General features: G+C 35.9%; 1 protein-coding gene across 6 annotated transcripts in view; it reads right to left on the bottom strand.

The window, feature by feature from the left end:
- Positions 1 to 13,464, bottom strand: part of ARID4B (AT-rich interaction domain 4B) — a 160,428-nt gene that overhangs the window by 73,849 nt on the left and 73,115 nt on the right. For all 6 annotated transcript variants that reach the window (XM_063670896.1, XM_063670899.1, XM_063670903.1 and 3 more), the window contains exons 6-8: positions 12,394 to 12,473; positions 6,226 to 6,317; positions 120 to 258 (exon numbers count right to left, since the gene is read on the bottom strand). In XM_063670896.1, coding sequence (XP_063526966.1) covers positions 120 to 258; positions 6,226 to 6,317; positions 12,394 to 12,473 — 311 coding nt within the window. The remainder of the gene's footprint in view (positions 1 to 119; positions 259 to 6,225; positions 6,318 to 12,393; positions 12,474 to 13,464) is intronic.

Raw genomic sequence — 13,464 nt, 5'->3', positions numbered from 1 at the left:
TAAATAATGCTAAAAACATTTCCTCATTTTGTACCTATGAAAAACATTAGTAAGAAAATTGTTTTCTTCATAAACTTATATAGTTTAAAATTAAACTCTTTTATATTGAAGCTACTCACCAATGCAGGAAACCACAGTGCTTTCTTTTTATCCAAACTAATGTAATCTACACATACAACTTTGCCTAGTAGCTCATCAATCTGTTTCCTATCATCCTCATCTTCATCACTGGAGGATGATGAAGACTCTTCCTCTGGTCTAGGGAGAGAAAAAAATAAAATATTTCCATTTATCCTCACAAAGAATAAGCATGCCAGTGATGAATATAGGTATTCCCAAACTCTTATTACATTTCCTAAGACCTGCAAAATGGCTAATTTAAATCTTAAATCATTTTCTAAATTTCTAAAAAATAACAGCAAGAGTTTATCACGAGAGGAAAGCACATCATTTTCCTAAAAATATTTCTGGTTTATTTAGTGCTACTGTAAAAAATTGAGGAGGAAAATCAGGACAAATAACTGGTTCCCAAATCCTCAAAAAGGTGAAGCCTCCATATTAAACATCCCAGTATTACACTAAAATATACACAATCTCAATCTCAAATTAAAGGAATTCTGGAGACAGTAATTCTGTATCTCCAGTACAAAGTTAATTTTAAAAGGTAGGAGAGCAGACCTTTATTAACTGAGGTTAGGTTGGGAAGAGGAGGCAATCTGAAAAGAGATCACCACTGCTATCCATAACAACAAATACACACGAATTAGGTATTCATAAAATGTCCAATAAGCCTCTTTTGTATGATGTTAAAAACTTTCAAAATTAAAAGAAAAACAGAAAATCCTTTCAGTAACATTAAATATTGGACTAGTAAATTAGAAAGATAACTGTCAGAAGAAAAAGGAAGTATCTGAAACCATCAACTTGATGTTTAAGGAAAGTGCAGTAAAAAGGAAAACAAAACAAAAAGCTATTCCAATTTGAATCTGATTCTAATAAAGAATCAGCACCCAAGAAAATGCCAAGAATGAGTAAAGAATAGGAAATGTTTGATGGACAACAACATATGTCCTTTTTAGAATGACTATCATTGAATACCTACAAAGATAAAAGTGTTTTTCAGATAGTTTGCAATGATCAGTTTCACTGACCAAAAAAGGAAAACTGACAGATTAAACTACTAAAAAACTTTAAACATGATTTACCTATTTAGTATACTATCTAGTATACTCTGAATTTGTCTTTGATGACTTTCCAAAAGTATGACAAAGTAACCATCATGCCTTTATATTTATATATTCCAACATAAATGTAAACAAAGTGAAAATTATTTTTTTCTTTTTTGAGATGGAGTCTAGCTCTGTCGCCAGGCTGGAGTGCAGTGGCACCACCTTGGCTCACTGCAACCGCCGCCTCCTGGGTTCAAGCAATTCTCCTGCCTCAGCCTCCTGAGTAGCTGGGATTACAGGTGCCTGCCACCACGCCCGGCTAATTTTTGTATTTTTGGTAGAGAAGGGGTTTCACCATGTTAGCCAGGATAGTCTCGATCTCCTGACCTCGTGACCCGCCCACCTCGCCTCCCAAAGTGCTGGGATTATAGGCGTGAGCCACCCCACCTGGCCAAAAAAGTAAAAACTATTAGAATAATATTAAGCTTTTTAAAGTGACATTGGAAATACCATCCCCTTGATTTCAATGATCAGTCAAATAACTTAAAAATTGTTCCCTGGCAGAAATAAAGCAAATCTTCAAAGCTTACTATTGAATAGAAGTATTGTACTTTGGCTGGGAGTATTGTACTCCCAGCACTTTGGGAGGCCAAGACGGGTGGATCACCTGAGGTCAGAAGTTCGAGACCAGCCTGGCCAAAACAGTGAAACCTCGTCTCTACTAAAAATACAAAAATTAGCCAGGCATGGTGGCGGGTGCCTGTAATCCCAGCTACTCTGGAGGCTGAGGCAGGAGAATTGCCTGAACCCGGGAGGGGGAGGTTGCAGTGAGCCGATATCGCGCCACTGCACTCCAGCCTGGGCGACAGAGTGAGACTCCGTCTCAAAAAAAAAAAAAAAAAAAAGAGATATATTGTACTTCAATGGCACTTAAAGAAGTTCAATCTCTACTTAGAAAGTAGGTAACAATAGGAAAACTCAACTACCTTTATATTAGTGGAGAATAAGACCCTACACATAGACACACAGCTTGGGACAGTAACGACAGTCCTCACAAGTCTGATTTCTACTTGATTTAGAAGAGCTTAAGAGTAGTGACTTTTTTTTTACTTTCTAATGACTACAGGATACAACCGAGCTTAAAATCATAATTACTGCTTTCTCAAAGTAGCCACAGAAGACTCATTCAGCTAGGGGTTTATGAACACTCTATTATCAGTAGCAGCTAGAAAGCTACAGTGTCAGAGATAACATATATCAAAATCTGTACAACATAGAGAAAATTGGGCTTTATTTGGCTAACAAAATTATCTGCATCATTGTAAAAATTGTAACTTTTCTTAAGACTTAACAAGTGTTAAGACTTCAGATTTCACAGTATATCAAAAAGAAAAACAAAACACCTTTGTTCAGCTAGCTGAAACATCTATCCACCTTACATATAAAATTGCAAGGTTCCTGTCTAAAATCATCCCCATTTTTAGACTAGATGCCCCTTCCCCCTCACCTACTCAAGACTTTGTTCCACCTTATTTAAATTTACAAACCCTGCCCATCTACCTCTTTTCATCTTGCTCTTCATTTCCACAGCATTCACTTTTATCATATCATATAATTTACTTATTTCTTATGTTTATTCCTTTTTTCCACACCAAGTATGTGAATCCAATGTTTAAATCGCTATCTCCTCCCCTGAGAGAATGTAAGCTCTCAAGTTGAAGATTTTTTAAGTAATTTTTTTGTTTATTGATATATCTCAAGTACCTGAACAATGTTTGGCACAGTATAGATGCTAAATAAATACTTGTCCATAAAATAAAAAAGATGCAATTTTTTTATTATGGTATTTCTGATTTTTATTCTAAAATCACAAAATGTATACATCAGTGTAAACCATACTATTGCACATGAAGCTCCTTAACTTTTCCTTTTAGAGGAGCTTAGCCAGAAAACTGTTTACACAGGTACTCAATAAACTAATGAACTAAAATTAATGAGCATCCAAAATATTTTACAGGAGCAAAGACAGAGCAAGCAGCGAGCCTGCCTGATTTTTATTCATTTCTGACATTGTTATTTCTTTGATGACAAGGTATTTGTAGAGCCACAACAAAATAATGCACTGTCTCTATGAAATACAATCTGATGATGTCACTAGAAAGAAAGCTAATTACACGGAAATTTTTACCGTAATACTCTAACAGCCAATCACTTAAAGCTGATCACACTTCACTATTAACTCTAATTAGTTGTAAATCAAGAAAGACGAACTTTAGACAAGATATGGGCCAAGGAATACCAAATAATGATATAAATTGAGCTAGAAACAAGAGGCTCAACCTTTGACATGCAATTCTGATTATTTTTTATTTTAGGCAAATCAGTTTACTCAGTTTCAAACTTTGTAAATTGAAATGTTCTATTAGTATCTGGAAGACTGACAATGTAAATACCTTCTTAGAAACACACAGAACCTATGTACGCTTAACTATAAAAGGGTTTTAATTTTTTTCTCAATTTTTATCAAGGAGGAAATGAATCAAATTCTCATATTAAAATAAAGCAGCAAAATAAAAAGATCTTCTGGAATTAGTGATGATAGTTACACAATTTTATGAATATACTAAAAACCACTAAACTGTACACTTTAAAGGGGTGAATTATTGGATACAAATCTACAGATTAAAATATATGAGTAAATTTTATGATATGTGAATTATAAACTAATTTTAAAATGTGTTCAGATCTGCAGGCCTGTATTTAAATAGCAAGTATAAACCAGGTATTGGGTAAATCTTAGCACTGTTACTGGGTAAAATCTATACTCATAAATAATCCCTTGTTAACAAGATTCATTGTAAACCTTATGCTTTATCTTTTTTCTGAAGGGGAAAAAAATAACAGCAAATAGACTGCTTTCCTACTGTAGCAGTTGCACATAAACTTTTGCCAGATCATCGGAAAACAACTTCAAGAGGAGAGGGACAAACAAGTATTTCCATAACTTCAGGTGTTCTACTCTTCTGGATGACTTAAACACAACCGCTGCAAACAATGGGTAAGTTATAAGGAGAAAATTCAATCCAGTAATACATTGATTAAAATAATCAACAACTTGCTTTAAAAAAATTTAGCTAGAAGATGATAATCATTAAAAAAAGAAAATACTTGAATTTACTAGGATTAAAGGTAAAACATACTGAAACTCAATTTAATGGAAGATGTTAAAAGTAATCAATTTTGGAATAACTAGGGGTAGATTAACTGATACGTGGAATAACAGCTGCTAAAAGAAAACAAATTTGGTGATACATCACTCCAACAACGAAGTCCTGGGAATCCTAAGAAGAGATAACTTTATATATCTTTGTACAAAAATACATTTTAAATGGCAATCTGAGACCACAGCAAAGACTTTTTTCAATGGAGTAATGGAAGAGGAAATGAAGGTCAGATGAATGCCCTTAAGATCTAGGTTTAAGACTTTGTTGCAGAAAATCACTCTGAAGAAAGGGGAGAAAGAACTTTGAGGAAATGTAATTAAGGAGATGGGCATTTCAAACTAGTACTTGCCTGTAATGCTTACACACCAAGGCTTACAACGCCAAGCAAGAGTAACATTGTCAGGTTCCTTGGCAGTGAGAATGACCAACCATGGTAGAGAGGGGGAAGGAAGAGCAAGCAAAACAAGATTACAGATGGAGCAGGTCTTCATTCCTACACTAGTAATCCTCAACCTTTTGTCTGCATTCATACTTTACACATGTATAACACAATCTCAACAGCAAATCTCTCATTACACATAGAGATTCTCAACAGGAAAATCACTAACTTAGAATGTTTGCTGGAGTCTTTAGAAAGCAAAGATCAACTTATTCAGTAACAAATGCGTGCTTTATTCTCATATTCACAAAACGGACGCCTCAACTAAGAAACATCTAACAGTTGGGGAACGACAGAAGAGGAAATAAAAAATAACTGACTTTTCAACAGATCATAATTTTTAGTCATATTTGCAGGTCAATATTATGTGATACTGCACAATAAATTCATTTTTAAACTTATTTTTCCACTTTAGGATGATGTGTATAAAATCGTAAAAATATGTCTAAATACTAGATGCAATCTTTTAAAAATTAAAAAAACTTATTGACAAATAAGAGACTATTTTTCCTATAATATATATAAAAACGTAGAAATTTTTTAAAGTTCGAATAAGTCAACAAGAACCAGTCCTAAATGTCAGACATAAACACCAGGAAGCAGAATTTTTATATATACATGTAAACACATTTTCATATATAAATGAAACTGTTACATACTGGTATTTCATCATGAAATTTTTCATGTCAGTATATGATGTTGATTATCTAGTACTTACATAACATTTACTCTATAAACACTTTAAGGATACGAATTCACTTAATTTTCACAACAACACTAAGAGATAGGTAATATTATTATCCCAATTTTATAGATAAGAAGTGAGGTATGAAAAGATTAAGTAACCATCCCAAGATCACACAGCAAGGAAGTGGCAGAGCCAGGATTCAAACCCAGACCAAATGGCTCCACAGTTCATACTATGCCAGAGAATTGGGTTTACAGGGGAGAGAAACATGTCTGGTTTCAAGGCAAGTGTGGGGAGACACAAAATGGTTCATATAAAGGTTTAAGCATTTTTGTTGAGAATTAAGGCATGGACAAGACAGTTACCAGGAAGGGAGGCATGGAGACCAAAAATAATAGCATGAATAAAAGCATGATATTAGAAAACAAGCGATGTATTCAGGAATTATTGACTGGTTTCATTTTGACTACAGCATCAAGATAACATGCAGGGAGAAATTGAAGGCAGATACAGCTGTTAAGTAAGGTCGGCTGAGCATGGAGAACCTCAATCATCCATGCTGAGGAGTCTGAAATTACTATTAGATCTGAAATCACTATTAGATCTGGTTAGCATTTTGCAAATTACAATTTTAAAATAACTATAAACAATACTAGAAGGAGAAATGAATTCAGGTTCAACTAACAGTCATGAAAATGGACTTACATATGATTAGATCTTCTTCCTCTATTTGTTTTCTTTCCTATGACTGGAGTGCCAAAATGCTCAGGGTTGGTGAGTGGGAGCTGGTCTAATGTCTGTGGGTAAGAACATAAACCCATCAAAAAATTAACACTTTGCAAGTGCCTTCTTTGTTTTAAACCAAATCAATTTAAGAATATGCTCAGATTTTGAGATTAAACTCTCCCCCCAAGGGAAGCTAAAACACAGCTTTCCTAAAAATAGAAAATTCTAGTTTCAAAGATATTAGAATAAAGATGAATGAGCTCATTACTGGAAAAAAAAAAAGTGAAAAGAAATTTGGCTGCTCTCTCTAGATGATTCACTACCTATGTGAAGGTTGACAGGCATCTAAGAGTGATTAAAGCACAAAACAAACACAGCCCAGTGGAAAGACAGATGTGAGAATTAAGAAATCTATTTGTAAGGTTAGGGCCAACTGCAGCTCCAATATTAATTTGTACACGGGGAATCATAATCCATAAAATAAAATTATTAATAAGAAACAAAATTAATTATGAAGATAAAGCATCAATTGCATGAACAAAAAGCCTCAGAGTAAGTTATATTACTACTCTGCAAACATTTTCTGCAATAAACCTTTTTTAATAAAATGTAACATTAATTTTATTTAATTTTTTAAATTACATTTGATTTCTACATTTGATTTTTTCCTTTCCTACGTTTTCTTAAGATTTTCCACAGTTTCTGTTCCTCTCCTCATCCTAAGAAGAATCTTTCCTGTTATAAATAATTTCAGAAACATCAGAGCAACTAGAGATTCCCAAGAAAACTGCCCAGATGAAAATAAAAGTGAGTAACTATTTAAGACAGAGACTTCTTAAAGTTACAGACCAGGGTGGTATAAGAAAGAGTATCCATCAACTTAGAATTAAAGAGCAGGCATCTAAACTAACTAATGTAATATGTAAAAAGAAATGTTATATAACTTCTTTAAAATTGAGACAATTCTGTTATAACTACAATGAACAAAACTGTGAAAAGATGAACCATATTAACACTTTTTTACATAATTCATTAGAATATATGTAAATGTGTTTAAGGTACATAGATGTATGTATCTCACAACAAACAATATGATCAAGAAAAAAGGTACTAGCCATAAAGGATTAACTAAAGATTGATTCCTTCAAAAGACTGACAAAAATCATAGCTTTCATAACTCTCACAGGGCAAAAAATCTAACCTTTCAAATTTAGTTTGTACAGAACCTAACCCTGTCCTAATGAACCTTAAATCAGGCATTTAAAACATATTATTTGGGCTGGGTGCAGTGACTCACGCCTATAATGCCAGCACTTTGGGAGGCCGAGGCAGGTGGAACACCTGAGATCGGGAGTTGGAGACCAGCCTGGCCAACATGAAGAAACCCCGTCTCTACTAAAAATACAAAATTAGCCTGGCGTGGTGGTGGGTGCTTGTAATCCCAGCTACTCAGGAGGCTGAGCCAGGAGAATCGCTTGAACCTGGGAGGCAGAGGTTGCGGTGAGCCAAGACTGCACCATTGCACTCCAGCCTGGGCAACAAGAGCGAAATTCCATCTCAAAAAATAACAATAAAAATTATTTGGAGGCAAAAGCTGTCCTAAACTCAATATATACCAAACAGAAACTCTTTTTATTGAGACAGAGTGTCACCCTACCATTCAGGCTGGAGTGCAGTGGCGTGATCATTGCTCACTGCAGCCTCAACCTCCTGGGCTCAAGCGATCCTCCAACCTCAGCCTCCCAAGTAGCTGGGACCACAGGCACGCACTACCACACCCAGCTAATTTTTGTATTTTTTTGTAGAGATGGGGTTTTGCCATGTTGTCCAGGCTGGTCTCGAACTCCCAGGCTCAAGCCATCTGCCCAACTCTGCCTCCCAAACTGCTGGGATTACAGGCATGAGCCACCACACCCGCCCAGAAAATCTAGACGTTGCCTGTCATTAACTCTTATGGTGAAAATTTCTATGTAATCTGAAATATTATTTTGGTAATACTATATCACTATAGAGTATTACTAAATGACTTTATTTGGTAAACAGGGAAAATAAATTAATCTGGATTCACTTTCTGCCAAGCAAACAGATGGATTAAATGTATGCTCTCCCCACAGAAAATTAAGGTTGCTCTCTTTAAAGCAGAAAAATAAAAGAGAGAGAGAGATTTATACTACACAGTGTGATTTCTATTTTAAGTATCTGTTAGTCATTTCACTTGCTACGGGAAAGAAAATTTCTAAAGAGTTGTTTAAGAATCACACATAGTAATTTTCAAATAAGAGACCACAGTCTCTCCCTAGCACATAACAAGAAGAAACATAAGCAATATCTCTGTCCCTAACCTCAATGTCCAGGAAAGTAGGGGCATGTTTGTTTCAAGGGACTAAAAAGACCTGGGGGTAGGGTAGAATTTGTCCCATCTTATACCTAAAGAGCAAAAACCAGAGGCTCCTGAAAGCTGTATTAAAGGCACATAGAAAACTCCGTAGGCCTAGAGGGAAAATGTCTATGGCCCTGTTACCTAAAATGGGCTGCAGAAAATATGCAACTGGGATTTTACCTAAACTTCTCTAGAGTTTTCAATTGCACATAGTAAATACAAAGAAAGAATACCAGATAATTGGCTGGGCGCAGTGGTTCACGCCTGTAATCCCAACACTTTGGGAGGCCAAGGTGGGAGGATCACTTGAGACTAGGAGTTGAAGACCAGCCTGGCCAACATGGTGAAACCCCATCTCTACTAAAAATACAAAAATTAGTCAGGCGTGGTGCTGCACGCCTGTAGTCCCAAATACTCAAGAGGCTGAGGCATGAGAATCGCTTGAACCTGGGAGGCGGAGGTTACAGTAAGCCAAGATCATGCCACTGTACTCCAGTCTGGGCGACAGAGCAAGACTCTGTCTCAAAAAAATAAAAAATAAATAAAAAATAAATAAATAAATACCAGATGATGAATCTACTTTTGTATAATACTCAAAGTATGAATGGTCTTTAGAAATACCTAAACTGTCCTACAGATGTTAGGCAGCAGGTAACATACTCACTAAGCTGGTTATGGCTAAAACCAGTGGCTTCAGTGTTGGAATTTAAACTGACTGAGGCTGAGCATGGTGGCTCAAGCCTGTAATCTCAGCACTTTGGGAGGCCAAGGCAGGCGGATCACGAGGTCAGGAGATCGAGACCACCCTGGCTAACACAGTAAAACCCTGTCTCTACTAAAAAATATTTAAAAATTAGCTGGGCGTGGCCGGGTACGGTGGCTCACACCTGTAATCCCAGCACTTTGGGAGGCTGAGGCAGGCGTATCACGAGGTCAAGGGATTGAGGCCAGCCTGGCCAACATGGTGAAACCCCATCTCTACTAAAAATACAAAAATTAGCTGGGCGTGGTGGCACACGACTGTAGTCCCAGCTACTCAGGAGGCTGAGGCAGGAGAATCACTGGAACACGGGAGGCAGAGGTTGCAGTGAGCCAAGATCGTGCCACTGCAGTCCAGCCTGGCGACAGAGAGAGACTCCATCTCAAAAAAAAAAACAAAAAAAATTAGCCAGGTATGGGGGCAGGCGCCTGTAGTTCCAGCTACTCGGGAGGCTGAGGCAGCAGAATGGCATGAATCTGAGAGGCGGAGCTTGCAGTGAGCCGAGATTGCACCACTGCACTCCAGCCTAGGCAACAGAGCAAGACTCCATCTCAAAAAATACTACTACTACTAATAATAAAATAAAATAAAAAAATAAACTGACTGAAGTGCAAATGTGATCTCTTTCCATGAAAATCCTGAATTTCAGTGTTTATGAAATGGGATTAATTTCAGTAGTTTATTAAATGGGATTAGTGACCCAAAATACTGCCAGTATGAAGCGGCTTTCCTCTTAAAGGACAATGTTATGGACTACTACTACTACTAATACTCTGAATGGTCTTTCAAAAACATTAAAACTTTTAAAACAATATGAAAAATACCAAATAAAGAGAAAAGAACATACAGATGGTAGATTAAATTCCCCTATTGGGGACACTCTGGACCACATCTTCACAGGGCTTAATATACTCAAATTTTAAAATATGTTTGATTGTTTGATTAATGCTTTTTCTCCTCCAACAGAGAATGAGTATCCAAGGATAAGTTCCATGTTTACATGGCTTGGCTTAACCTTTGTCCCGGTACCTAGCACTACACAGCTCCTGGCACATCGGAAGGGAATTAAAGAATCACACACCAGTATTCTAATTTCCTTCTAGCAAAACATAAATTAAAAGTACACACCTGCACAGACACACTAAAACTGAACCTCCTTGAAGATATGAAGGATACATAGCCACTTGTTCATATTACCTTCAGCATTTAACTTACAACTGTCTTATGAACCATTCCAACTGAAAATTCTCCTGGTTAAAAACAATAATATTTTGGCTGTTTCTCTAGACTAAAAAAATAAAATGCGGACCTTCACTTAACAGGAGAAAAACCATGTCTTCAAGTCCTCATACTCACTGACTGTACGGAAATGAAATTAAAATAATTCCACAAACTCAGAGAGAATTCTGTATTTTATCACTATACTTGCCCCAAAGCTGTCTGTATTTATTGTATGTAAACCTTCAGTTTATTCCACACATATTTATTGACGCCTTTTGTGTAGAAATTGCTAGGAAAAGGGGGGCCTATCAAGTGAGGAAAGGATGGATATTCCCCTACAACAGCTTAAAATCTTACAGCAAAAATGAGAAAAGTTAAAAAAAAAAAAAAAAAGGCCCTAAAACAAGAATAAGCAAGAGAAGTGCCAAACGACCAAAGGATAAAGAGATCCAATCTGGGTAGAGAGCTCACGAAAGACATCATAGAGGAGAAAGCATTTATAATGGCCTTCAACATAAGTGAGATTCCAACAAGAGGAAAGGAGTCAATAAAGGAAAGTATGTACCATAGTCTGAAGATACCAAGCAGTCTAATAAGGCGGAAGTACAGGGAAGTGGTTGAATATGAGACTAAAGGGATAGGCTGGAATTATAATACAGAGAACCTGTCCCAAATTCTAAATTTAAGTGGGAATTCAATCATTGAGAAGCAAAAATTTTTCAAAACAGAAACATAAAGTCTAATAGGTTAATAAGTTAATATTAAAATATCCCCAAAGAAACACTATTCCAAATAGTGAGTAGAAAAAAGAAATAGCTCGGCCACACTGTGTATCAATGAGTATCTGTAGACTGGATTAGAGAACATAACACCATTTAGAGCAACACCTATCTTTTAAATTCTGAATTGCAAGCGAGTTAGTTACAAAACTTTGTGAACCCTCTGTTCTTAGTAACATCTTTCAATTTAAGGATATGGCTTTGGTGCTAGAAAGTGCTGGTTAGAAAACCAGCTCTAGCTATCCATTTCCTAATCTGAAAGTTGGGGATAATAATAGTAACTACCTCATAATGTTGCAAATACAATAATGTATGTAAAGCACTTAGCAAAGGCCCTGGCAATTATAAGCATCTCATCTATTCATCCAACTAACACTTACGAAGTTCATACTCTGCGTCAGGCATTGTTACAGCAACTAGGAACAAAGCCATGAAGAAGATATACAAAGTCTCTGCCCCTGTGACACATTCTAGTGAGCAAGGCAGACAATAAATAATTATGTACTCATATTTTGATGTTAGGGAATAAGACCTAAATCAATCTAAAAGGATGATAAGGAATGGAAGGGACAATTTTAGGAAGGGCAGTCAGGCAAGAGGAAAGGGTATAATAATATCAGCTAATAGCAGTAGCAGTAGTTAAAGACTGTTGTATCTACACATCCTTTAACTACGACAAGGATCAAGTAGATTACAAATCAGAAATCTGTTTTCTAGTTATTTACAAATTTTAAGTCTATTTAAAAACTGCCTAAAGATAATAATTAAAGCCCATTGTATTTTCTCTGTGGACAAATACTGAAACACTTTATATAGACAAAAAAGAAGACAGAACCTGGTGCTCAAACACAGGGCCTTAAACAGGCTTCACAGATTACATCATAAGGGTACTGTGTATTAATGAACTTTCCTGATTAGGAAGTACGTTTACTGAGTTGAGACAGCAAAAATTTATTCCTCCCAATAAAACACATTAAGGCATGTTCATTTGTTAAATGATGACTTACTTCACTTTCAGCAAAATGCCTCTCTCCTTTCAGGCACAGTGAAGATCGTCTCAGTGTCTTCTCATCTCCATCATCAAAAACTATGAGAGGGGGTAAAAACGGAAGCTACTGAAGGATTTTTTTCAAAGATCAAAGAGATGATATGTATTATAACTTTCTGAGTGCAAACAGATCCACTATTTAAGACTACATTTGGAATTCAATTCACATTTTATGTTTTCTAGTGAGTAACTTCAAATATAGAGTTATTAAAGTAACTTTTCCAATTTCTAGTGAAAAAGAAACAACATATATGAAATGAAAACAACTTGTATAAAACAGGACATACCAAATAAAAATAAGAAGTTGGTATTTCAAGAGGAAAACATTTAAATGCTAATTAACTCTTCTCAAAATGGTAAAGAAAAGCCAGGTTTTCCTACTGACAGATATTGACAGATTTACACCTAAGAAAGATTACAAGTTTATGCAATCAGACTGCCCCTTTAAAAAAATAACTGTATTTTCATTATTTAAAGTAGGGTTTCTCACCCTTTAGCACTGTCACTAGTGACATACTGCACCAGAAAATTCTCTGTTGTGGCAGGCTTCTCCTGTGCACTGCAGAATATTTAGCAGCACTCCTGGCCTCTACCCACTAGATGCCAGTAGCACCCCCTTTCTCAGCTGTGACAATCTAAAATGTCTCCAGGCATTGCCAAATGTTCCCTGGGGGTAAATTCATCCCAGTTGAAAACTAGTGACTTAAAATACTAAAATGTCTACTAAAAGGTGATGGAAGTGTTAAGCAACTTGGTTGCAGTAATTATTTCACAATATATTTGCCTATCAAGTCATCATGTTACATATACATTTATATGGTTTTGTCAATTATATCTCAATAAAGTAGGGGGAAAATTTTAATAAAAATAAAGTACTTAAAACACCCCAGCAAAACCACCATAAGTTAACAGATATGGAATGTATGACTATTTGTATTATATGCATAAATTTGTGATATACATAAATAATTTAGGGATATACTACATTCCTTAGAAATCATGGGAAGACAGTAACTCTGTTTTAAATAAT

This window comes from Pongo pygmaeus, chromosome 1 (genome assembly GCF_028885625.2).
Source record: "Pongo pygmaeus isolate AG05252 chromosome 1, NHGRI_mPonPyg2-v2.0_pri, whole genome shotgun sequence".
In the NCBI taxonomy this organism is placed as follows: Eukaryota; Metazoa; Chordata; class Mammalia; order Primates; family Hominidae; genus Pongo; species Pongo pygmaeus.
This window is presented reverse-complemented; position numbering and strand designations above follow the sequence as displayed.